At 43.4% G+C, this 26,120-nt stretch overlaps 1 protein-coding gene across 21 annotated transcripts in view; it reads right to left on the reverse strand.

Moving 5' to 3' along the window:
• LOC121292998 (ataxin-7-like protein 1) overlaps positions 1-26,120 on the reverse strand; it is a 310,112-nt gene that overhangs the window by 198,674 nt on the left and 85,318 nt on the right. For 4 of the 21 annotated variants that reach the window (XM_041215557.1, XM_041215552.1, XM_041215558.1 and 1 more), the window contains exon 1: positions 1,283-1,541. The exons of 9 other annotated variants lie outside the window; for them this stretch is intronic. Coding sequence is in view for 4 of the 12 variants with exons in the window: in XM_041215549.1 (XP_041071483.1) it covers positions 799-871 (73 nt within the window). In the remaining 8 variants the exon portion in view is untranslated. Of the gene's footprint in view, positions 1-798; positions 953-1,282; positions 1,542-23,865; positions 23,885-26,120 lie in introns of those variants that run through there. 8 more of the 21 variants (XM_041215555.1, XM_041215556.1, XM_041215551.1 and 5 more) reach the window with 8 other exon arrangements.

Consider the following 26,120-nt stretch of genomic DNA (forward strand, 5'->3'; position numbering starts at 1 on the left):
CAATAGCCCACCCACCACCTTAAACATTCATTCCCTCCATCACCAATGCACAGAAGCAGCAGTGTGCACGATATATAAGATACACTGCAGCAACTCACCAAGGATCCATTGATTAAACTTTCCAAAACCGTTATCACTTAAAAGGGTAAGAGCAAGGAATCTTACCTCAAAATTTGTAAGACTAGATTTAACTTTGCCTTTATAATAAAAAATGTATATTCTGGTCACTTTTACTGTCTTAAAAAAGTGACTTCCCTGTCTTATTATCAATCATTAAAAAAATCTACATGTATATACTACTACATATCGAGAAATACTCATGTAATCCTCATTTTCAGCCAATAATCTTAATTAAGGAAAAGGATGATGGCTGCTCATGCTCAAATCCTGGTTTTTAGATGCCTTTAGCAGTTTCTCATGAGAGGGAAGACTTTTTTCCTGATTTATTATACATTTTAATGTGAAAAGATTAACCCGAAGTCCATTTCCAAGTAAGCTTGGCTAACGTTTTTGTTTCCATTAAGAAGAGCCAATGTGTCAGAGTGACCTTTCCATCAATTATTTTGGTTTTACCATATGTGAAACAACCAGTCCCTGGCTACATTAAATTATATTTCTGACAACATGATGTGTTAAAAGGGGCGGCACTTTTAAACTGCTGCATCAAAACATATTGTGCTGCCAGCTGTGTTCAAAGTCAGTGACAAAACTACTGCACCAACAAAAACGTACTTTTTCATGAAGACGGTAACACTATTAATGATCTAGAAAAAGTATGGTGACAAGCACTGTACTTACATCCATTTGGGGGCTGAAAATAGAAAGCACTGCTGCACAGGAGGCGGCAGAAGGCGACAGTTAAATGGGTCATTAGCCAGAGTCCAAACAACTCACTCAATTATGCTGCATACTGAACTGTGCACACCGCCCACTTGTTGAATCCACCCCTAGCAAGGAAAGGCCGACATCATCACTTTCATGATGTTACTACTTTCTGTTTTAATTCCATATCACAAAGGAGGAGAGGAAGAGGCAGGAACCAAGTAAACAAATTCGAAAAATGTAGGGGGAGGGGGTGGTGGAAGAGACAAAATAAATTACTGCGTGCACCAAGTCAATCGACATTCCTCAAGGATTTGATCAACATTAATCTACACCGTGTACAAAACTACACATACACACACAAAGCTGCAACATAGTTAAACAAACAGCACTGCCCATGGATCTGAATGCTCAGAGCAGAGCTACAGAAGGTTCTAATGTAGAGCAGAAATCCACTTACTGAGGAATGGGGAGTCAGCCTAATCTGATGGCACAATTTTTGTAAACATGCTGGACTTCTCAGAACTTGGAGCACTTCACATTGCCATGGAGACAGCAAGCAAAATCCAGTAGCTAACCTTTCGGTGAAGGAGCCACCATGGGGGTGGGAGGGGAAGGCTTGCAAAGTCGCGTCGTCTTTAACTCGGAGTGATGATAATCCAAGACAGGAAATGTCAGAACTGAGCCTGTGCAAAATGGTCGGTTCGACAGGCACTTGTAAAAACAGCACAAAAAAAAGTTTCAGGTCCTGCCAATCGGACACCGTGAGTTCAGAGCAAAAACTTGAACCACTGCCAAAATCAGCAAGCACAGAATCCTGAGCAGCATTTCCCCAATGTTTACCAGCCATTTACCCAACCACTGGGTCACAAGAGAAATTTTAAAACACAAACACCAGATGAAATCTCCCCAGTGTGACCCTCTAGGTCCAATAGATTTGGTTTTAAAACAGCTGTTGAGTGCAGGAAAGCTAACCCTAACCTTTAGAAAGCAGCAGCCTTAAGCAATACTCTCCACCTCTTCTTGCAAATCAACACTTTGCCAGCAGCAAAAAAATTAAATGATGATTGAGTTCATGTGTGCTACTGAAGATAATTTTCGTTTGCCAAGTACAGGATATCGCCAACTCAAAAGGTAAACATGGGTGATTTGCCACTGAAAGATTTCACAAATTAAACTAAAAACCCTACAATTTAATAATATTCTTAATATAAAGAATCGAAATTAGTTTGTTTCAATAAAGTCATGGTTATTGGCTTAAATATCAAATATTGACTTCATTTATAATATTGGCTCAATATTAAATATTGGCTTTTTATCACTGAATTAACTTAAGGTGTTTGAAAAAATAAGAAAATGAGTTATCAAAGTTATATTAAGCAAATTTTTTTCAAAATTCATATTACTGAAACCATTGGACGACAAAAGTTGACATTTAAAATATACAACTTAACCCACATTTTTAAAAATTAACATTATACAGTAAAGAAAATGCTATGATGTAACACTCCTTGTTCACTTGCTAACAAGAGAACAATACTCTTCTCAATCCTTCACTGAACCTTATTTGTTTCACTTATTTGCATGTCAATTTCAGAATATTCCAGCCTGTAGCATACAGCACTTCCTGTCATACAACATTCCTGCCTCCCAAATGCTACATGCTCAATGATGCAGGTAAAAACGTTCAATAATTAAAAATTGTCTCCATGAAAGTTATTAAGTCCTTCACGTGGGCCGACGAAAACTCATTTCCCACAAGCTTCTATGAAGAAACCTCCAGGATTCCTCCTCCAAATAAACTAAACAAGGATATTTCCACATCTACTGGAGTTCTCTCCCCACCACCCCCACCCATCCCCAATGTTTAGTTTCCTCCTTGCTTCTAACAAAATGCTTGGCGAAGTGTAGTGTGTAGATCACATGCACAGTGAGAACAACCATTACGTTTGGCTCACTTAAAATAGCCTTTGGGTTATGTGCCAGCATCTTGCAGATGCTTCCCTTATGGAGTAGCTAAAGAAGTGCAACAGTTGACCAGTCAGCTGTGGCTCATTGGGAGCACTCACACCTCTGATTCCAAAAGTTGTCAAGTCTAGTCCTGCTCCAGATACTCAAAGTACTAATCTAGGCAGATACACTAATGCAGTACTGTGGGAGAGCTGCACTGTCTCATGGATGAGATGTTAAAGCGAATTATTCATGATGCCCTGGCCAATATTTAACTCTCAACCAACATTACCTGATTACCTTATTGCTGCTTGTGGAAACTTGCTGTGCACATACTGGCTGTCATGTTTTCCAGATACAACAGTGGCAATACATTAAAAGTACTTAATTTGTGTAAAGCACTTGGGAACATCCTGATGCCCTAAAAAGGATTATAGAAACTAAGATCTTTCCATCTTTCCCTTTCTCTTTTTAAGTGCACCTACATTAGGTTGCAGAAGTTGGGTGAGGATGAGAGGGAAGCTTAGCCGGAGTTCTTGCTGCTGACAGCTATCCAGGAACTCTGACAGATCTATATATACATGCCTGTAAATATCAGGTGAGGACAAAACTGGGTTTGGATATAATTCCTCCTAAAGCTAAGTAGCCTGCAGACACTTACTGTAAGCAAACACAAAGAACAACCTCTTGAGCAAAATACTGGAGACTTTAAGATCCTTGAAACACTAAACCGTAGCAGAACACAAAAGCAAGGAGGTGATTCTCATCCTTGTTTTCAAATCCCTCCTATCTTTGCAATATCCTCCAGGCCCACAGCCCGGCAAGATATCTGTACTTATCTTAATTCTGGCCTCTTGAGCATCCATGTTTTTAATTGCTCCACTATTGGTAGCTGTGCCTCCAGCTGCCTAGGTATTAAGTTCTGGAATTCGATCCCTAAACCTCTCCACCTATCTTTCTCTTCTCCTTTAAGACACTCCTCAAAAGCTACCTCTTTAACCAAGCTTTTGACCATCTGCTCTGATATCGCTTTATGTAGCTTGGTGTCAAATTTGGCTTTGTAATGCCCCTGTTAAGCCGGCTTTTTATTAGATTAAAGGGGCTACATAAATACAAGTGTTGGTAATGTTCAATGAACTTACACAACAACTTAGCCTGCAGTGGAATATTGTGTCCATTTTTGGAAATCCCATTAAAGGTCTGATAGAAAAGCAATGGACAGGTTTGATGTAGATTCATAGATACATCAATATTACAACACAGAAATAGGCTGCTTGGCCCAATCAGTCTATGTTTATCCTCCACAAGAGCAGTAATCCAAATATCATTCCCCATTCCTTCAATCGTCTATCTAACATATTCTTTAATGGTCTTTTTCAATCACTAGCTCTGGTAGAGAATTCCACAGCGTCGCAGCCTTCTGTGTAAAGAAATTTCTGCTGCGTTCTATCCTAAGCACTTTACATTTAATCTTGCATTTATATCTCCTCACTGTATACCCCTCAAACACTGGAAATAGTCTGTTCGCACCTTATCTGTCCCTTCATAATTTTTACCTCTATTAAATCACCCTGTATTCTTCTTTGAACATAAGAACTAGGAGCAGGAGTAAGCAATTCAGCCCCTCGAGCCTGCCCTGCCATTCATTACAATCATGGCTGATCTCATTTCGGCCTCAACTCCAATCTCCCGCCCTCTCCCCATAACCTTTCAACCCATTACTAATTAAAGATCTGTCTATCTCCTCCTTAAATTTATTCAGCGTCCCGGCATCCACTGCACTCTGAGGTAGTGAATTCCACAGATTCACGACCCCTTGGGAAAAGTAATTGCTCCTCATCTCTGATTTAAATCTACCACCCCTTAGCCTAAAACTATGGCCTCTCGTTCTAGAATGCCCCACAAGGGGAAACATCCACTCCACGTCTACTTTATCTATCCCCTTACAGCATCTTATAAACCTCAATTAAATCTCATTTCATCCTCCTAAACTCTAGCGAGTATAGGCCTAAACTGCTCAATCTCTCCTCATAAGACAAGCCCCACATCTCTGGAATCAATCTAGTGAACATCCTCTGAACCACCTCCAATGCAACTACATCCTTCCTCAAGTAAGGGGACCAAAACTATGCACAGTACTCCAGGTGCAGTCTCACCAATGCCTTGTACAGTTGCAACAACACTTCCCTATTTTTATGCTCTATTCCTTTAGCAATAGATGCCAAAATTCCATTTGACTTCCTCATTACCTGATGTACCTGCATACTGGCTTTCAGCGATTCATGCACGAGGACACCTACATCCCTTTGCACTGAAGCATTCTGAAGTTTCTCTCCATTTAAATAATAAGTCGCCTTTTTATTCTTCCGACCAAAATGGAGAACCTCACACTTATCCACATTCAACTCCATCTGCCAAATTTTGGCCCATTCACCCAACCTGTCCATATCCATTTGTAAGTTTCTTATTTCTTCACTGCAACTTACTTTCCCACCTATTTTGCTGTCATCTGCAAATTTAGCTATAGTACCTTCTATCCCTGAATCCAAGTCACTAATATAGATTGTAAATAGTTGGGGCCCAAGGACCGAACCCTGTGGCACCCCACTAGTTACAGCTTGCCATCCAGAAAAAGACCGATATATCCCGAATCTCTGCTTTCTGTTGGCTAGACAATCCTCTACCCAAGCTAATATATTATCTCTAACTCTGTGTGATCTTATCTTGTGTATTAATCTTTTGTACAGCACCCTATTAAAGGCCTTCTGGAAATCCAGAGGTACCACAACTACAGGATCCCCATTATCCACTTTGCTTGTAACATCTTCAAAGAACTGTAGCAAATTAGTCAAACACAATTTACTCTTCATAAAACCATGCTGACTCTGATGGGTTGCATCTGACTTTCCAAATGCCCCATTACTACTTCCTTAATAATGGATTCCAACAATTTCCCAATGATAGATGTTAAACTAACTGTCTATAGTTTCCTACTTTCTGCCTTCCCCCCCCTCAGCTTTTGAATAAGGGCGTTATATTAGCATTTTTCCAATCCACTGGAACCTTTCCAGAATCCAGGGAATTTTGGAATAATATAGCCAATGCATCCACTAGCTCCGCTGCCACTTCCTTTAAGACCCTGGGATGTCAGCCATCAGGTCCTGGGGACTTGTCACCCTTTAATCCCAATAGTTTGCTCAGTACTTGTTCTCTAGTGATGGGGATTGTTCTAACTTCCTCCTTCGCTATACTCTCTGCACTACCTGTTACTATTGGGGTGGTACTGGTGTCCTCCACTGTGAAAACTGAAGCAAAATATTGATTAAGCGTCTCTGCCATTTCTGCGTTCCCCACTATTAACTCCCAGTCTCATCCTCCAAGGGACCAACATTCACTTTAGCTACTTTGGCCGAACAAAATCAGCTGACAGTGAGTGTTTAAGGTTATAGTTAAGAGGGACTTGAGAAGTTGGAGCATTTTCTTTAACAATAAAGCTGTGAAGGGTAAGAGGTAACCATATAGAGATATCAAAATGATAAGGTAGATGAGGGCATAAATTATGTGATATTCACAGTAAGATAAAAGATCTTTATACAGGGGGTGGCTGGAATGTGAAATCCTCTGCAACAAACCATCATTGAAAAAAACTTGATTAATTCTTCTAAAAGGATTTTAGATATATGTCTGAAAAAAAAAGGAATATTGCAGGATATGAACAGCAAACAGGAAATTGTGATTAGACTAGGTGGCTCGTGTGCAGAAAAACGTTGGCACATTGAATGACCTATTTTTGTTCTGGAATGTTCTATGATTCATGGTTTTCAGGACAGGAAGGCAGAAACCATGGACAAATTCTAAAAGAAAAAGTTGCTGGTAAGTTCTGTTGAATTAAATTTGAATGGACACATTGAAGTAATACTTTGACACTTTTCACAGGCTGAAGATTTTTAACCCATTATCTTGAGTGGGATTTGAACCCACTGAGCCATGACAAATATTTATAACTTCTGTCTCTGTTACCTTTGCCAGGTAACACAAAGCACCTTGCTCATGAGTTCATCCATTGCTGTGGCCCCACTCCATCCCACATTTTGTGCATCCTAGGTTGCAGCCAAATTATATTTTCTCCTTAATCTTAAATACTTTTTTTTCTCTCACTCTCACTTTTCAACAGAAGGTTCTCCATTTTGGAACCAGAAATATTTGCTTATGATTTATCCATCTTATGTGTTTTGCTCACTGAAACCTCATCTAATACACAGTATTGCCCCATGACTTAAAAATTTTTCACAGGTCATTCTGTCTCCCCTAACCATAACTTATAATAGCTTTCTGGGTCTCAGTCTCTTTGTCAGCTGCCCTTTGGGAGGGAGGGGGTATATCTGCTGGTGGAGGGGGAGGAGGGAGGGGATATCTGCTGAGGAGGGGGGAGGGAGGAGGGAGGGAAAGGGGGAGAGGGGAGCGGAGAGAGGGAGGGGAGGGGGAAAGGGAGAGGGGAAGGAGGGAGTGGGGAGAGGGAGATGGAGGGGGGGAGACGGAGGGAGGAGGTAGATGGGGAAGGAGTGGGAGGAGATCTGGGGGAGGGGCTAGATGTGCTGAGGGAGGGGGGAGATCTGCTGAGGGAGGGGGGAGATCTGCTGAGGGAGGGGGAGGGAGTGGATCTGCTGAGGGAGAGGGGAGGGGGAAATCTGCTGAGGGAGGGAGGAGATCTGCTGAGGGATGGAGGAGATCTGCTGAGGGAGGGGGAGATCTGCTGAGGGAGGGGGGAGATCTGCCGAGGGAGGGGGGTGGGGGAAGATCTGCTGAGTGAGAGGGGAGGCCTGCTGGGGAGGGGGGAGGTCTGCTGGGGGAGGAGCGAGGTGGAGATCTGCTGGGGAGGGGTGAGGTGGAGATCTGTTGGGGGGGTGAGGCAGAAATCAGCTGAGGCGGGGAGGGAGGGTGAAGTGAGTGGAGGGACGGAGGGGGGATATCTACTGGGGGAGGGACATCAGCTGGGGGATGGGGAGGGGAGGAGGGAGGGGTTGGGGATGGGGAAGGGGGATATCTGCTGAGGGAAGGAGGTGGGAGGGAGTAATGAGGGAGGAAGGGAGGGGAGATCTGTTGAGAAGGAGAGGGTAGGTCTGCTGAGGGGGAGGGGGAGATCTGCTGCAGGGGAGGTGTAGATCTACTGAGGGGGGAGGGGAGATTTGCTGAGGGAAGGGGGAGGGGGGAATCTACTGAGGGAGGATGGGGAGATCTGCTGAGGGAGAGGGGAGGAGGAGATCTGCTGAGGGAGAGGGGGGAGATCTGCTGAGGGAGAGGGGAGAAGATCTGTTGGGGAGGGGGAGGGGAGATCTGCTGAGGGAGGGGGAGAAGATCTGCTGAGGGAGGAGGGGGAAATCGGCTGAGGGAGGGGAGATCTGCTGAGGGAGGAGGGGGAGATCTGCTGAGGGAGGAGGGGGAGATCTGCTGAGGGAGGGGAGAAGATCTGCTGGGGAGGGGAGAAGATCTGCTGGGGAGGGGGTGGGGGAGATCTGCTGAGGGAGGAGGGGGAGATCTGCTGAGGGAGGAGGGGGAGATCTGCTGTGGGAGGAGGGGGAGATCTGCTGAGGGAGGAGGGGGAGATCTGCTGAGGGAGGAGGGGGAGATCTGCTGAGGGAGGAGGGGGACATCTGCTGAGGGAAGAGGGGGACATCTGCTGAGGGAAGAGGGGGACATCTGCTGAGGGAGGAGGGGAATCTGCTGAGGGAGGGGGAGATCTGCTGGGGGAGAGAGGCGGGGGAAGAACTGCTGAGGGAGAGGGGAGGTCTGTTGGGGAGGGGGGAGGTCTGCTGGGGGAGGAGCGAGGTGGGGATCTGCTGGGGAGGGGTGAGGTGGAGATCTGTTGTGGGGGTGAGGCAGAGATCAGCTGAGGCGGGGAGGGAGGGTGAAGTGAGTGGAGGGACGGAGGGGGGATATCTACTGGGGGAGGGGGAAATATCTGCTGAGGGAGTGGGACATCAGCTGGGGGATGGGGAGGGGCTAGGGGATGGGTAAGGGGGACATCTGCTGAGGGAAGGAGGTGGGAGGGAGGAATGTGGGAGGAAGGGATGGGGAGATCTGTTGAGGAGGAGAGGGGAGGTCTGCTGAGGGGAAGGGGGAGATCTGCTGAGGGGGGAGGGGTGGGGTGAGATCTGCTGCGGGAGAGGTGTACATCTACTGAGGGGGGAAGGGAGATTTGCTGAGGGAAAGGGGAGGGGGCTAATCTGCTGAGGGAGATGGGGGAGATCTGCTGAGGGAGAGGGGGGAGATCTGCTGAGGGAGAGGGGAGGAGGAGATCTGCTAAGGGAGAGGGGAGAATATCTGCTGGGGAGGGGGTTGGGGAGATCTGCTGAGGGAGGAGGGAGAAGATCTGCTGAGGGAGGAGGGGGAGATCTGCTGAGGGAGGAGGGGGAGATCTGCTGAGGGAGGAGGGGGAGATCTGCTGAGGGAGGAAGGGAGGGCGGAGATCTGCTGAGGGAGGAAGGGAGGGCGGAGATCTGCTGAGGGAGAGGGGAGGGGGGAGATCTGCTGAGGGAGGAGGGAGAAGATCTGCTAAGGGAGGAGGGTGAACCTGCTGAGGGAGGAGGGTGAACCTGCTGAAGGAGGAGGGGGTGATCTGATGAGGGAGGAGGGGGAGATCTGCTGAGGGAGGAGGGGGAGATCTGCTGAGGGAGGAGGGGGAGATCTGCTGAGGGAGGAGGGGGAGATCTGCTGAGGTAGAGGGGAGGAGGAGATCTGCTGAGAGAGAGGGGAGGAGGAGATCTGCTGATGAAGAGGGGAGGAGGAGATCTGCTGAGGGAGAGGGGAGGAGGAGATCTGCTGAGGGAGAGGGGAGGAGGTGATCTGCTGAGGGAGAGGGGAGGAGGTGATCTGCTGAGGGAGAGGGGAGGACATGATCTGCTGAGGGTGGGGATGGGGGAGGGGAGGGAGGGCAAAGGGGGAGATCTGCTGAGGGAGGGGGAGATCTGCTGAGGGAGGAAGGAGGGGAGATCTGCTGAGGGAGGGAGAGATCTGCTGAGGGTGGAATGAGGGGAAGATCTGCTGACGGAGGGGCGAGGGGGATATCTGCGGGGGGGGGGGGGGGTGAAGCGGTAAGATGTGGGGGGAGGGGGGATATCTGCTGAAGAAGGGGGGGAATCTGCTGAGGGAGGGGGAGATCTGCTGAGGGAGGAAGGAAAGGGGTATCTGCTGATGGAGGGGAGATACCTGATGAGGGAGGGGAGATCCAGTTGTGATGGTCCACATAGGTATCAACGACATAGGCAGAACTAGGAAAGAGGTATGAGGAGCTAGGCACTAAACTATAAAACAGAGCCTCAAAGGTAATAATCTCTGGATTAAATGTAATATTTCCAAGTTTGCAAAACCACGTGGAAGTGAGAAGTATGAGGAGGATGCAAAGACGCTTCAAGGGAATTTAGACAGGGTGTGAGTGGGCAAAAATTTGGCAGATGGAATACAATGTGGAGAAATAAGGTTATCCACTTTGGTAGGGAAAACAGAAATGCAGAGTATTCCTTATATGGTGAGAGGCTGGGAAGTGTTGAACTTCAAAAGGGACTTTGGTGATCTTGTTCAAGAGTCACTTTAGCTAACATGCAGGTACAGCAAGCAATTAAGAAAGAAAATAGTATGTCTTTATTAGATGAGGACTTGGAGTATAGGAGTAAAGATGTTTTACTACAATTATATAGAGCCACACCTGGAATATTGTGTGCAGTTTTGGCCTCCTTACCCAAAGAAAGATATACTTGCCATAGAGGGAGTGCAACGAAGGTTCACCAAACTAATTCCTGGGATGGAGGGATTGTCCTTTGAGGTAAGATTAAATAGACTTGGCCTTTATTCCCTGGAATTTAGAGGGCTTGGCAGGGTAGATGCAGGAAGGATGTTTCCCCTGGTTGCCAGGGGTGGGGGGTCTAGAACTAGGGGACACGGTCTCAGAATAAGGGACAGGCCATTTATGATTGCGATGAGGAGAGATTTCTTCAAAGGGTGGTGAATCCTTGGAATTGTCTGCCCCAGAGGGCTGTGAAGGCACAGTTGTTGAGAATGTTCAAGAGTGAGATCGATAAATTTCTACATATCAAAAACATCAAGGGATATGGGAATAGTGCAGGAAAATGGTGTTAAAGTAGATCATGCTGATCTTGTTTAATGGCGAAGTGGGCTCGAAGGGCTGGATGGCCTACTTCTTTTTCTTATGTTTTTATTTACCTAATGCTACTCCTCCACCACCTTGCACATTCACTCTTTTCAGGTTATAATCCAATTACCTCTTGACTGCCTCAATTGAACTTGCCTCCAACAGACTCAGCCAGTGCATTCCAGATCCTAACCACGCGCTATATGAAAAAAAATTTCCTCGCATCGCCATTGCTTCTTTGCTAATTACATTAAATTTGCACCCCCTAGTTCTTGATCTTTCCAACAATGGAAACAGTTTTTCCTATGTCTAGACCCCTCACAATTTTAACAGTCCCAACTTCTCCAAAACCTAATCCCTGGAACCATTCTCCTGAATCTTTTCTGCAACCTCTCCAATGCCTTCAAATCCTCCCTGAAGTGTGGCACCCAGAACTGGATGCAATACTCCATTTGAGATGAACCATGTTCTACACAAGTTTAACATGACTGGCTTGCTCCATGCCCCTTTCAGTAAAGCCTAGGATGCTGTATGCTTTAAATAACTGCACTCAACCTGTCCTGCCACCTTCAACGATTTATGCACAAACAAACAAAAGTTGCTCTGTTCTTGCACCTCCTTTAGAATTGTACCCTTTATTTTGTATTATATTGCCTCTCTGCATTCTTCATACCAAAATGAGCCACTTCACATTTCAATTCACTGAAAAATTACAACTCTCAATTGCAATACATGTTGTTATAATATGCAATGCATTTGTCATCGCAAGGCCAACGATTCACCTTAAATACTGCCATGAGGATCCACTCATTCCTGCTATGTCCAATCAGTAATTTTTTGCTGATCAAATTACCACAGTATATTAAATAAAATTATCTGCTGCAACAAGCTAGAAATCAAAGCCAACTCAAGTGTATTGATAAACATCAATGCAAGAGGGGAAGAATTGTTCTGATCGTTGTGTGTGGCAAAATTAAAAGTGCATTCAGATAGAAAGCATTTACAACTACACTGGAAACGCAGGCTATAGAGAAAATGTTCTTACGATGACGCAGTGCATAATGACTTTTCCAACTGTGGTATTACTGAAGGTGGTTTGAATTATCATTTTTTATAAGAACATTCAAATTACATTAGCCACTTTAAGCAGTAACAAGAATAAATTCCATAAGATTTAAGATAGCAGCTGAGTTTTAAGAGCTGAATTTAAATAAAGAAAACACGTGCACACACAAATGGACAGCTGGAACAGTGATAACTCAAAACAGTGAGCTTTTACTGGCAACATAGGGATTGAAGTTACACTTCACTGAACTGGTCAATCTCACTCCATCATAATTTTAACTTAGTGAACTAGTGGAACAACCAGTCCAACTAAACAACTGGATTGCAATAGCATGTCTGTTTCACTGCAGATCATGTTGTGGCACAGTGCGGTCACCATTTTACAGATGAAAAACTCGGAACAATGGTGAATCACCTAGAAATGAATTACAGTATCAATGCAGGTCATATAATATCATTGTTAGAAAAGGAGAGATGTTCAACACACACACAAAGCCAGTAAAGATCATTGTTAAAATGCAACACAAATTATGACTGAAATGCATATTTTATATCGCTAATATTTCACTTTCAGAGTTTACTGGATGCAAGCCAAATCTTGGAGGTCTGGAAAATAGAAAACAAGGGACCCATCTTCAAAAAAAAAGGGGTGGGTGGAGGATATATTGTCGGATCATAGGCCTTTTAGCTATCCTCATTCTTGTCATAAAAATGTTTGAAAATATTACAAAGGTTGACATTATGGAGCATCTTATGGGCCATTAACTAATCTTAAACAGTTCAGGTGACAGGAATGAGAGGTCATGCTCAGCTAATTTTCTGGACTCCTTTGAGGAGCTGACAGTCCTAGAAGAAGTGTGGATGTTAGCTACCTGGATTTCAGGAAGATGTTTGGCATTGCCCAACATAATAGGCTAATACACAAGGTTAAAGCCCCTGGGAGAGATGAGAATATACTACATACAGACAGGTGTTTCTGTGGCCGCAGAAGTGAATTCAGGAAGATACGCTGCCTCTGGTGTTAGGGTGAAGGATGTCACTGAGCGGCTGCAGAGACTGAGGGAGAAGGGTGACCAGTCAAGCGTTCGTGCTCCACATTGGTACCAATGACATAGGTAGAAAGAGGAATGTGGTCCTGCATTTCGGGAGCAAGGTAGGGAATTAGGAAACAGGACCGCAAAAGTAGTAATCTTCAGATTACTCCAGGAAACATGTGCAAGTGAGTATAAAAATAGGAAGCTAAAGCAAATGAAAGTGTAGCTGGATAGTTGGTGCAGGAGGGAGGGCTATAGTTTCTTGGGACACTGGGGAGTTCTGGGGGAGATGGGACTTATACTGGCCGAATGTATTGCACTTAAACAAACTGCTTGCATGGCAATTTGTTTGTGCTATTAAGGAGGGTTTAAACTAACTGGACAGGGTTTGGGAACTAGGATGTAATACTGGAAAGGAATACAAAAGGTGCACAGGATACTGGGAGAGACTGTTAGCACCAGAGGTTTATTTTATTCATTCATGGGGTGTGGCTAGGCCAGCATTCATTGAACATCCTTAATTGCCCTTGAGAAGGTGGTGGTGAGCTGCCTTCTTGAACCACTGCAGTGCATGTATTGTAGGAACACCCACAGTGCTGTTAGGGAGCTTCAGGATTTTGACCCAGCGACAGTAAAGGAACGGTAATACAGTTCCAAGTCAGCATGGTGTGTGATTTGGAAGGGAACTTGCAGGTGGTGGTGTTCCCATGCATCTGCTGCCCTTGTCCTTCTAGATGGTAGCGGTCGCAGGTTTGGAAGGTGCTTTCATAGGAACCTTGGTGAGTTTCTGCAGTGCATCTTGTAGATGGTACACACGCTGCTACTGTGCGTCAGCGATGGAGGGAGTGAATATTTGAGGTGGTGGACGGGGTGTCAATCAAATGGGCTGCTTTGTCCTGGATGGCGCTGAGCTTCTTGAGAGCTGTTGGGGGTTTCACTCATCCAGGCGAGTGGAGACTATTGCAAAATAATCCTATTATTTGTGCCTTGTAGATGGTGGACTGGCTTTGGGGAGTCAGGAGGTGAGTTACTCTTTGCAGAATTCCCAGCCTTTGACCTCTTGTAGCCACAGTATTTATGTGGCTGGTCCAGTTCATTTTCTGGTCGTTAGGAAATAGTAATGTATTAAGTAGCTTCAGCATAAGAGAGAAAGAAATAAAGTTTAAGTCTAGGTCAAGGTTACTGTGTGTATACGAATGCATGGAGTGTGGTAATTAAGACTGGTGAACTGCATGCAAGATAGCCATGTGGAAGTATGATGTTGTGGTGATAAGGGAGACCTGGTTCAATGAAGGGCAGGGCTGAGTATTAAATATTCCTGGATACAAGGTATTCACCAAAGATAGGAAAGGAAGAAGGTGGCAGAATTCATCAAGGAGAACATTGTAGTGCTGGAGAGAGAGAGAGAGTACTGTATGTCTCAGAGAGTTCAAGGACATAATCCATTTGGATGGTACTAAGGAAGAAAACAGGTGCAATTACATGCTTGGTGCAGTCTCTAGACCTCCAACTAGCAGTAAAGATGAAGAGGAACACATTTGCAAGGAAATTACAGAGAGATGCAAGAATTAGAGTAGCTAGTAATTGGGGACTTTAATATAGACTGGGGTAAGAGTACTGTAAAGAACAGAGAGGAGGCAAGCGTTCCTAGAGCTTTTCCAGTCTTCTTTAGACTCAGGTACTACCAGAGGACCAGAGAATTCCAAATGTTACTTACACCCTTGTTCAAAAAAGGGTGTAAAGATAAGCCAAGCAACTACAGGCCAGTCAGTTTAACCCCAGTATTGGGGAAGCTTTTAGAAACCATAATTTGGGTCAAAATTAATGCTCACTTGGGCAAATGCATTTGAATGAAGGAAAGCCAGCATGGATTTGTTAAGGGCAAATCGTGTTTAACATGCTTGTGTTTTTAAATAGGTAACAGAGAGGGTTGATGAGGATAATGCGGTTGATGTGGTGTACCTGGACTTCCAAAAGATAGTTGATAAAGTGCCGCAAAACAGACTTGTGAGCAACATTAGAGCTCCTGCAATAAAAGGGACAGTAATAACTGGATACGAAATTGGTTGAGTGACAGGAAACAGAGTAGTAGTTCATGGATGTTTTTGGATTGGAGGAAGATTGAGCTCCCCAGGAGTAAGTGCTTGGACCCCTGCTCTTCCTGATATATATTAATTACATTAATTACCTAGGCCTTGGTGTACAGGGCACAGTTTCAAAATTTGTGAAAAATTCAAAACTAGAAAGTATTGTGAACAGTGAGGAGGATAGTCTACAGCTGGAGGAACAGGTGGAGAAAATGGCAGGTGAAATTTAATACAAAGAAGTGTGAAGAGATTCATTTTGAAAGGAAGAATGCAGATACACAATATAAAATAAAGAATACAACTCTAAAGGAGGTGTCAGGGGAAGAGGGACCTGGGTGTGTATGTGCAAAAATCATTGAATTCGGCAGGACAGATTAAGAGAGTAGTTAATAAAGCATACAGAATCCTGGGTTTTATCAATAGCGGCATAGAGTGCAAGAGCTGGGAAGTTATATTAAACCGAACAGAACAGTGGTTCTGCCTCAACTGGAGTATTTTGTCTAGATCTAAATGGCACACTTTAGGAAGGATGCGAAGGCATTGGAGAGGATGCTGAAAAGATTCATGAGAATGATTCCAGGGATGAGGAGCTTCAGTTACATCGATAGATTGGAGAAGAGAAGATTGAGAGATTTGACAGAGGTATTCAAAAATCATGAGGAGTCTGGACAGAGTAGCCTTGGAGAAACTATTCCCATTAGCGGAAGAATTGAGAAACAGAGAGCACAGATTTAAGATAACTGGCAAAAGAAGCAATGGTGACATGAGGAAATAATTCTTCATGCAGTGAGTGGCTGGAATCTGGAATTATCTGAATAAGAAGAATGTGCAGAGCTACAGGGATTAGGAAAATAGCACTAGGAAAATTGCTCCTTCAGAGAGCTAGCAAAGGTACAAACTAAATGGCCTCTTTCTGTGCAGTAGCTTATGATTCTAGGTTAAAGGATGGTTGACTGGTACAGAATGAGCAGTTGTACATGGACAGCTAGCCAGTCGGCAACCAGTTACCAGTGGAGTGCCACATCGTTCAGCATTGGGGCTGCTGTTGTTTCTTTTATAGTTGATTTTAATGGAATTCTGCCAAACATGTTCACTTTGCAGACAATACCAAATTGAGAATAATGGCAAATGATTACTGTCAATACGCACACATTCAAAAGCAGCTTGATCAGAGGGCAGTGTAATTATAGAGGCTGTTTAATACAGAGAAATGTGAAGTTATGAGATTTGACAGTTGAAAGGTTGATGAAGATTATATTGCCAAATGAGAATATATTTAATGAATTGCGAGATGTCTTGAGGGTTTTATTGGTCAAGTCACTAAAACCATCAGTGCAATGTTTCAAGGCTGCTAAAATAGCAAAAAGAATGTAGGAGTGCATAGCAAGGGGACATGGTTGATACAGAACAGAAAGATGTATGAGGAAAAAATTCCTACTCTAGGTCCTTTCTCCCTTAAAAAGAAGAGACTGAGTGAGGGATATGATTGAATAATTTTAAAATTATGGGTGAAGCAGACAAATTAAATTCTGTATGCAGTAGAAAACATAAGCACAAAGGGTCATATTTACAAATTAAGATAGGAGACACAGCAAAAACTTTTATTTTACTAAAAAGGTGGTGAATAAGTGGAACAGGTCAATATTTCCTCTACTTTCCCTTCGTTGTGCATGGCCCATTTGTTGCACTGCGCCGTCTGAAACTATTATTAAATAACCACCAAAAATACTCTAAATGGTTTTAAGCAAAACTTTTATCACTTCTGAGTTAGCAAGGTTATTTAAATAAAACTACTGGTTGCAGTTAAGAAAGCCATATACACCCAGGCTAATTACATTCCTGCCTTTCAATAGCATACCTGTTTCCATTTGTTTGTACAGGAGCTCATTCTGTCGTGTGTGCTAAAGATGATGAATTTCAGGCGAATTCCATACGTACATAGTGGGGGCTAATTCAATAGCCCCTGAAAATGCATGTGCAGTTATCAATGCACGACTAGCCCTCACATGGGATTCCAATGCAGGCAGCATGCCAACTTTGTGCTCTCTGCTCACTTCAATGATTTCAGCACTGTTGATTGGCAGGGGCCCAAATCTCAAGTGTCTAGCACCATCTAAAGCTAACCTGCACCTGTTAGCAGGGAGGAGCAGTGTGGCTGGAGCAGGTGCTGGTAGTCAGAGTCACTTCCTGAATGACCAAGAAAATGTTGAAGGATGGCACAGCATGGGAGAGAGTGAGCTCCAACCTTTTCAGACAGTGCACTGGAGGCCATGATGAAGAAAGTGGAAAGAAGGACAGATGTCCTGTATCTGAAGGGGACCAGGAGACCCTCGACACATGTTCAAAAGGTAGTGTGAGCAGTTAGCCATGGAAGTCAATTCCAGGAGTCAAGTCCAGAGGACCTGGGTGCAGTACCCAAGATGTTCAATGACATGACACAATTGGTCAAAGTCAGTGAATGCATCTTCAAATGCCTTATCTGACCAACCACTGCACAATTAACCACACGCCCCATCACTCACCTACCAACATTCTCTATCAGTCAGAACTAATCAGCCCCTAACTAATCTGTTCCAGTATAATTACAGCACTGGTATTCACCCAGCATTGTGGAAAATTGTCCAAGTATGACCTGTCCACAAAAAGCAGGTCAATCCAACCAATCCAACTACCATTCCAACTTTCCCTGAAGATCCCCCTTTTGGCCTAGCCCTAACCTTGCATTTTTCTACAATTTTTCTTCTATCCCCTCTCCTCACACCATCTCAAAGTTCATCAAAAGAAGTGAGAGCCCCACTGCAAACTTGACCTTATTCCCACTAAACTGCTGACCACCCAACTTTCCTTCCTGGCTCCCATGTTGGCTATTATTAATGGATCTCTCTCCTCGAGTACTTCCCCCCTCTTTCCAATCTGCCGTCATCAACCCTCTCCACAGGAAACCAACCCTTGACCCTTGTGTCGTTGCAAACTACCACCCCATTTTCAACATCCCTTGCTTCTTTTTCCAAAGCCCTTGAATATACTGTCACCTCCCAAATCTGTGCCCATTTTTCTTGAACTCCATGTTTGAATCCCACCAATTATCAGGCCCTACCAAAATGGCTCTCATTCCACTTCATCCTCTTCAGCTTTTGACATGGATCCCATTATCCTCCCCAATGCCTTTCCACTGGTGCCCACTTGGGTGGGACTGCACTCGCTGTTCCAGTCATAACCAGGTGATCAACCATTACAAGGACTTCTGATGTCCTCGAGGATCTATCCTTGGTCCTCTCCTTTTCTCACCTGCATGCTGTCCCTCAGAGACATCATTCAAAAACAAAACACCAGTTTTCAACTGTAGTTTAATGATAGCCAGGTCTACCTCACCTCCACCATTATCTCTAAATTGCCAGACTGCTTGCCCAACATCCAGAGCAGGAGGAATAGAAATTTCCTCCAATTAAATACTGGGAAATATGTCCTCCAGCTAAATATTATACAAAGCCATCATCTTCAGTCCCAGACACTCTGTTCTCTAACCACTGACTCCATCCATCTTCCTGGCAACTGTCTAAGACTGAGCCAGACCGATAGCCAGACCAAGTATGGTGTCATATTTGACCCCGAGATGAGCTTCCAACCATATATTCACGCCATCACTAAAACCACCTCTATTCCCACCTCTTAATATCGTCCAACTCCGTCCCTACCTCAGCTCAGCTGCTGATAATGCAAGCTTGGCACTGCTCTGAGATCACAGTTGTGGCTGCAAATGGCAGATTTCAGTGAGAACATACTTAGTGATGCGCAGGCACCTAATACGTTGTTCCTCACTGAAATTCAGACAGACATGGCCACCTGCTTAAAACCCTTCTCCCTCTTCTAGCAGCTTATCCTGCTCTGCAAGCCCTCTGTTCATTTGCCACAGCATTCCGCAAGCAAGTGGCTGGCTTGTGCAAAATCCAAAAGTTAGCAAAAGCTCCGTCAGCACCTGCCACATAACTCCCTGTAAACACCTATTCTCCATTCACTAACAGTCCCACACTTTACCTTTCCTCTTTCACTGACCAAAGCAACGGTAAACAACAAAACACCAAACAATGGTAAAATTGAAGCAACAGCCAGAAAAAAAAGCCAGCAGCTAACCTTTAAGACAATGATCCCTTGAAACTTAAGGGAGGCGATGGCGTAGTGGTATTGTCGCTGGACTAGTAATCCAGAGTAATGGCAGACCCAGGGTAATGCTCCGGGGATCCGGGTTCGAACACTGCCACGGCAGATGGTGGAATTTGAATCCAATAAAAATATGGAATTAAAGTCTAATGATGACCATGAAACCCATTGTCAATTGTTGTAAAATCCCATCTGGTTCAATAATCCACCTCCGTACCTAGTCTGGCCTACATGTGACTCCAGGCCCACAACAATGTGGTCGACTCTTAAGTGCCCTAGGGCAACTGGGGATGGCGCCCACATCCCATGAACGAATAAAACAAAAATGGCTGTAGTGCATGTATTCAGCAGTGCAAGGTTAAGAGAGGGCACAAACTGAGCTCCACATGACTACCTCAGAGTGCAGTGAATGCCGGGACATTGAATAAATTTAAGGAGGAGATAGACAGATTTTTAATTAGTAATGGATTGAAAGGTTATGGGGAGAGGGCGGTAAATTGGAGTTGAGGCCGAAATGAGACCAGCCATGATAGTATTGAATTGCGGGCAGGCTCGAGGGGCTGAATTGCCTACTCCAGCTCCTAGTTCTTATATTCTTATGGCATCACTGGTGTCAAATCAAAATTATATGCTAATTGACGTCATGCATACTTCCACAGATCATTCACTGCAAGGTGCGCTAACACCTTCACCAATATGGTCTCTGACAGGATTCATCCAAAGGTGCGTGCACTACAGATGCCATTTTGGAGCTCCAAGGATACTGCAAAAAGGCACAAAGGATCCCAATTTCTCACCCAGTGGGTATGAATGTATAATTGGTCTGGAGGTCATCGCCATAGAATTTTGCACAGCCAAGATTCTGAAAACAGCGGCACATCTGACTTCTGCTTACCCAAGAGATTAGTTCAGCATTTTTTAAAACAAGTATTTAAATTGCAGTCATAAGTCAGATAAGTAGGCATAAGAAAAAAAGAAAAATAAAGAACTTGCAATTATATAGCACCTTTCATGACCTCAAGACACCACAATGAAGTACTTTTGAGGTATAGCCATTGACGTAATGGGGGAAAATGCAATAGCCAATTTGCATACAGCAAGTTCTCATAAAGAGCAATGAGATGCATAGCCAGATAACGTGATTTCCAGTGGTATTGCTAGATGGATAAATGTAGAATCCCCCACCCCCTTTTTTGTCAAAAAGTGTGGAATTTTTTTTTAATGTTCAACTGAAAGGACAGAGAGGATCTTGGTTAACATCCCTTCTAAAAATTGGCACCTCTGACAGTGCAGCTCTGGATTACATACTCATGCAACAGGAGCTTCTGATATTCTGACTCAGTTATACTGTGTTTGATGTCAATTCAAAGTGTTATGAGATAACCCCCTCGAGGAGGCCCCACAACTCATGACTTTAGTTGTACTGCTACTATTGCGGTGATCCACATCAAAGATACATGCTATCAATGCAAAAGTAGACATATAACTGTACCCAAAAATGCAACAAGTGCTCTTATGCAGTTGTGGTTGGCAGGATATAGTGGCATGATTGAGTGAATACACACAAACAAAATTGTTTGAGAAAAACTATATCGTATAGAAACATAAAAAGTTAGCAGTGCAGGAACCCTTTTGGCCCATTGTGCTTGTGCCAGTCGAGAAAGAGTTATCCAGCCTAATCCCAATTTCCAGTTCTTGGTCCATAGTCCTGTAGGTTACAGCATTTCGAGTGCATATTCAAATTGTTGTTAAATACAATGAGAGTTTCAGCCTCCACCACCCTTTCAGACAGCTAGTTCCAGACCCTAATCACCCTCTGGGTGAAAAAATTACTTTTCAGCATCCCTCTAATCCTTCTGTCAATTTTGATCTATTTGATCATAGATCAGTGACCTCCCTGATACGGGAAATAGAGTGGATAGGAAAGACCTATCTAAATACTTCAATTTAATACGCCTCAAAACCTCCCCTCAGCCTCTTCTGTTCTTAAGAAAACAACTCCACCCTACTCAATCTTTCCTCAAAGCTCTGTGCTGGCAACATTCTCATAAATCTCCTCTGTACCCTACCTGATCCTTCACATCCTTCCTGTAATGTGGTGACAAGAACTGTGCACAGAGTCTCTAGCTGTGGTCTAACTAGTGTTTTATAATGTTCTAGCATAACCTCCCTTTTATATTCTATGCCTCAGCCAATAAAGGAGTGTATCCCATGTGCCTTCTTCACCACCTTATCTACCTGCCCTACTACCTTCAGGGGATCAATGCACATGCACGCCAAGATTCCTCTGTCTTCCTACAATTCTCGGAATCCTATCATTTATTGTTTATTTCCTTGTCTTGTTTGTCCTCCACCTCCCATATGCATTACCTCTGGACTGAATTCCGTTTTCCACTTACCAATGATATCATTCTGCTGTCTACAGCCATCTTCCTCATTATCAATCACAAGACCAATTTTCACATCATCCGCAAACTTCTTAAAATCATGTCCTCTACATTTAAGTCTAAATTTTTGATATATATACCATGAATAGCAAGGGACCTAGTACTGAACCTTGTGAAACTCCATTGGAAACAGCCTTCCACTCACAACAACACCTGTCAACCTTCCCCTTTGTTTCCTGCTATGGAAGCAATTCTGAATCCAACTTTCCCTTGGGTTCCACGGGCTCCAATTTTTCCGACCAGTCTGCCATGTGGGACGTTGTCAAAAGCCTTGCTAAAATCCATGCAGACTAATCAAATGCGCTTTCCTCATCAACCCTTCTTGTTAGCTCCTCAAAAAATTCAGTCAGACATGACCTTCTCTTAACAAATCCAGGCTGACTATACTTGATTAATTTGAGCCTTTCCAATTGATGATTTATAATGACCCTCTGAACTTTTTTCAATGGTGGGCAGATAATTGACTGGTCTGTAATTACTCAAGTCTATCCCTTTTTTAAATAATGGTACAAAGCTTACATTGTTATTTTTCTGTCTTAGTCCAAGGCAAATAAATGTGAGAACAGTGCATCATTATCAATAAAACAGTAAATTCCCCAATAAATGTCAATTTCTGAATAGCTGAAAAGTTATAAAATAACTGTGAAGAATATTCTTAAGATTACCAAATAACAAAGTGAAAATCTCGTAGAAGCATTAGGAATAGTAGCATGCCATTCAGCCCCTTGAGTCTGCTCTGCCATTCAAATAGCTACTACCAGATCTCGACCCCACCTCCATTTATCCATCTTTGCTCCTTATTCTTTGATAGGTCTAACAAAACCTATCAATCTCAATCTTCAAAGTTCCAATTGCCTCACAAAGAGAGTTACAGATGTGTGTGTGAAAAAAGGCTCCTTAATTTTTAAAAGATAACCAAGCAGCTGTGCACTGAAGCAAGAATTAACTTGCATTAATAAATCTGAGGTTGGGGAGGGGCAGTTAGCTTAGTTAGCCAGGCTAGTGTGTGGCTCAGAATAGTGCCAACAGCACAGGGTTCCATCCCAGTTCCGGATGAAGTGGACTTGTGGCCTGCCTCCACACCCTGCCCTGCAGTAAAATCACAGCATAAGCCATAGTTCAGCGACCCTCAAATAATCAAGGTTGCTACCTGGAGAAGAAGAAACTTGAACATGTACAGTTCATTAGAATCACAGACTGGTTACAGCACAGAACAAGGCCATTCTGCTCATAGTGCCTGTGCCAGCTTTCTGCAACAGCATGGCACCTAGTGCTACCTCCCACCTTTTCCCCATAGCCCTGCAAATTTTTCCTCTTCAGATAATGATCTAAATCTTTTTGAAAGTGACGACTAAATCTGCCTCCACCACACACTAAGCAGTGCGTTCCAGGTCTTAACCACTCACTACATTAAAATGTTTTCCCTTGTGTCGCCATTACCTCTTTTGCCAATCACCTTAAAAATATGTAAATAAATCCTAAAAGGATTTCAAGGAAACATGGCCACTGCCACAGGTCTTCATTTTTGTGGGTTGAAAACTTAAAGGTGAGTTATCTGGGGCGCAACAAAATCAATATTATTTAGAGGCTGTGGCTCTGCACCACTCCCTTTACACGGGAGATCCAAGGAAGTTTTCTTTAGCTTAATAATGGGATTCTCATTTTGCTGAAGGATAGCGAGCAGTGGCACTTTTCTCATTTGAATGACTGACACCAAGGGGAGAGTGGAATTCTTGAGGTGCAGAAACTTTAAAAAAACAAAAAGCTTCCGTTAAAATGTGCGCTTGGCTTGTCTTTCAACAAATTCAATTATTACTCGTGATAAAGTTATTTGTTTTATGTAACAAAAAAGCCTTTTATTAAATTGGTTTGTTCCAAATGGGCCTTATGGACAACTGCTGGATCATTTGAAGCACACTAACATGAAAATGGCCATTTGTTTCAAGTTTGCAAACTTTGGCAATGGCACAAGTAACTGATCAATTTATAACTTTCAGCACCAACCCCAACTAAAAAAAAACTCACAAACAAAAACAGAGGATGCCTATCAGTGTTCCCCAAGATTCCCAAGAAATAAAGCTGATATAGGCCTTAGTAACAAAAATAACATTGACAAGCAGCTGCAGGAAAAGTAGCGACCTAAGTGAAAGTCATACCTGATGAACACTTCCAACCTTTGATGACGCCAAGTAAGTGGAAATGTAGATTATAGGCAAGGCTGCGTGGGCCGAGTTAAACAGAAAAACAATTTATGACTGCCAGGCCTCCAGATGGTGCTGTTCAGTAGGTGCTTTTTTTTTGCACACACTGTACTATCTTGTCGTGTGACGCTCTGAAAGGACAGCACCATCTACAGGGGTGAAGCAAGAAAGCAGAAGCAAATATGAAATATTGCAACTACCACTTCAACATTTTTTAAAGGAGCAACGTTGCTGAGTCACGAGTACAGGCAAAAAGCCAGAAACTTGTTCCACTGAAACCTCTTGTTCTACAAAAACAGGTTGAATTCACAACAGCTTGATTTTGATACCCGTCATATTTTTCAGGCAACTTTTCAAATTTAGAGACATACAAATGCCTGAACATTGTGTCCAACGGCCTTCTGATTCTTTATGAAGGTACATTGTTACAATACAGTTCAAGGTCGCACCAACTTTCTTGTCTAGTTCTCATATCTTAATTGGTACTGCTGTTTGCAGTTGTCAACTTTGCATTCAATGAATAAGCCTCGAAGTGCTGCTATTGCTCACTAAATAACAGACAACAATGTGTGAGAAAGTGTTTGCTTAACACATTAGGGACACATTTTCATGCAAGGCACTGCACAGTGAGAAGGCGGACATGAGACTGTAAAAGGTCATGACAAATTGACAGCGTTGAATTTATCATTCTGATTTGATCTTTTTTGGTTAACAGAAATATTTAAATGTCAACAGTACAATTCATTGCTGTTAACTGAAACATCACCCAGATGAGTGAAGTCTTCTGCCTTGAAATTCTGAAATTCAATAGAAGCCTTGTATGATGTTTTTCCTCTTGCACAGCCAACTGTTGCACCTCAACTGTTGGCCTGGCTAAATTTGATAAATATAAACCATCATTTACAGACATAATAAGTGCTCAATGATGCCGCAATTTGGAGTGTCAGTGCATGGTCTTACATCGATGGGGCAAGCTCACAATCCAAATGCTATTAGCATAGGTAGACACAGGTGTTTAACAGAGTACGAATGAGGGAATATTGCAGAAAACCTGTAACATAATCGAGTTCCCAGTTTTATACTCAGACTTTCAGTCTTTATTTTTATATTTCCATTCTAAATTCTTGTGTTAACATTTATAATGGAAATTGCTTATGGTAACTTGTTGCACTATTATACCTTCTGGTGAAAGATGACAACTCCACTGGCTAGAAAGTGTAATTGCAGTGTGACACGTTTACATGGCTAGCTAGCTCCATCATAAATGTGGAATCTACACAAAATTTTAAAAACATTATATAGACTCTACAGAGATTCCCACGACCTTAAGTAGGTCAGACTTTCGGTTTTCCATACACCCTACAAAGTTACTCATCTGGCTATCATCATCATTAAGGCAACTTTAAACAATTTAGGAACTATCTAGAAGTGGTCCCATTTTACGAGAAGTGATCTTATCTGGAATAAACCAACCTTGCCCAATTTAAACAGCAATGCTTTGGAAACATGTGAGGGTAATCCACGTGGCCACCCTCTGGGCATTATCAATGAAACCTGATGAAAGGGAACCCACTTAGCAGCCATGGAAAAAATCAAAGACCCTTAACCAGATCTTTACCAGTTAAATAGTGAGAAAATATCCTTTTGCCATGCCATTATATTATTCTTTGTGAACCCTGCCCAAGGTCTTCTTACAATCTTCTTCTTAAGCAGTCCCTTGGGGGGGATCAGGGATGATTTGCTTCCAGTCCAGTTCAATTAATTTTTAGATGGCTGATAAGTCCAATGTGCAATCTACAGACACTGTCACACGTGAGGCAGGTAAGTGCTTGAAGGGTTGGGCAGATGGGTTGTTTGGAAGATTGTGTGCTCCCTCTGACACCTTGACTTCGCTTTTGCTCATTCCTGACGAAGTTTCTCAATGTTTTTGGCACCTTCCTGAATGAGCCTTCTCCATTTTATTCAGTTACAAGCCAGGATTTCCCATAAGTCGGCAGGTACATTTGACCTCTTCAGGGATGCTTTGAGGGCGTTCCTAAAGTGTTTCTGCTGTCCTCCTGGGAGTTTCCTGCCACAAACAAGTTTCAAATAGAGCATGGCTTCGGGAGTCTGCTGTATTCAACAAATAATTAACAAGGCTTTATAAAGGGCTTAATTGGAGAACGCAAAGTACTAAGCCCTGTGTGTACATCAACACGGTGAAATGCAAA

Source organism: Carcharodon carcharias, chromosome 21 (genome assembly GCF_017639515.1).
Source record: "Carcharodon carcharias isolate sCarCar2 chromosome 21, sCarCar2.pri, whole genome shotgun sequence".
Taxonomy (NCBI): Eukaryota; Metazoa; Chordata; class Chondrichthyes; order Lamniformes; family Lamnidae; genus Carcharodon; species Carcharodon carcharias.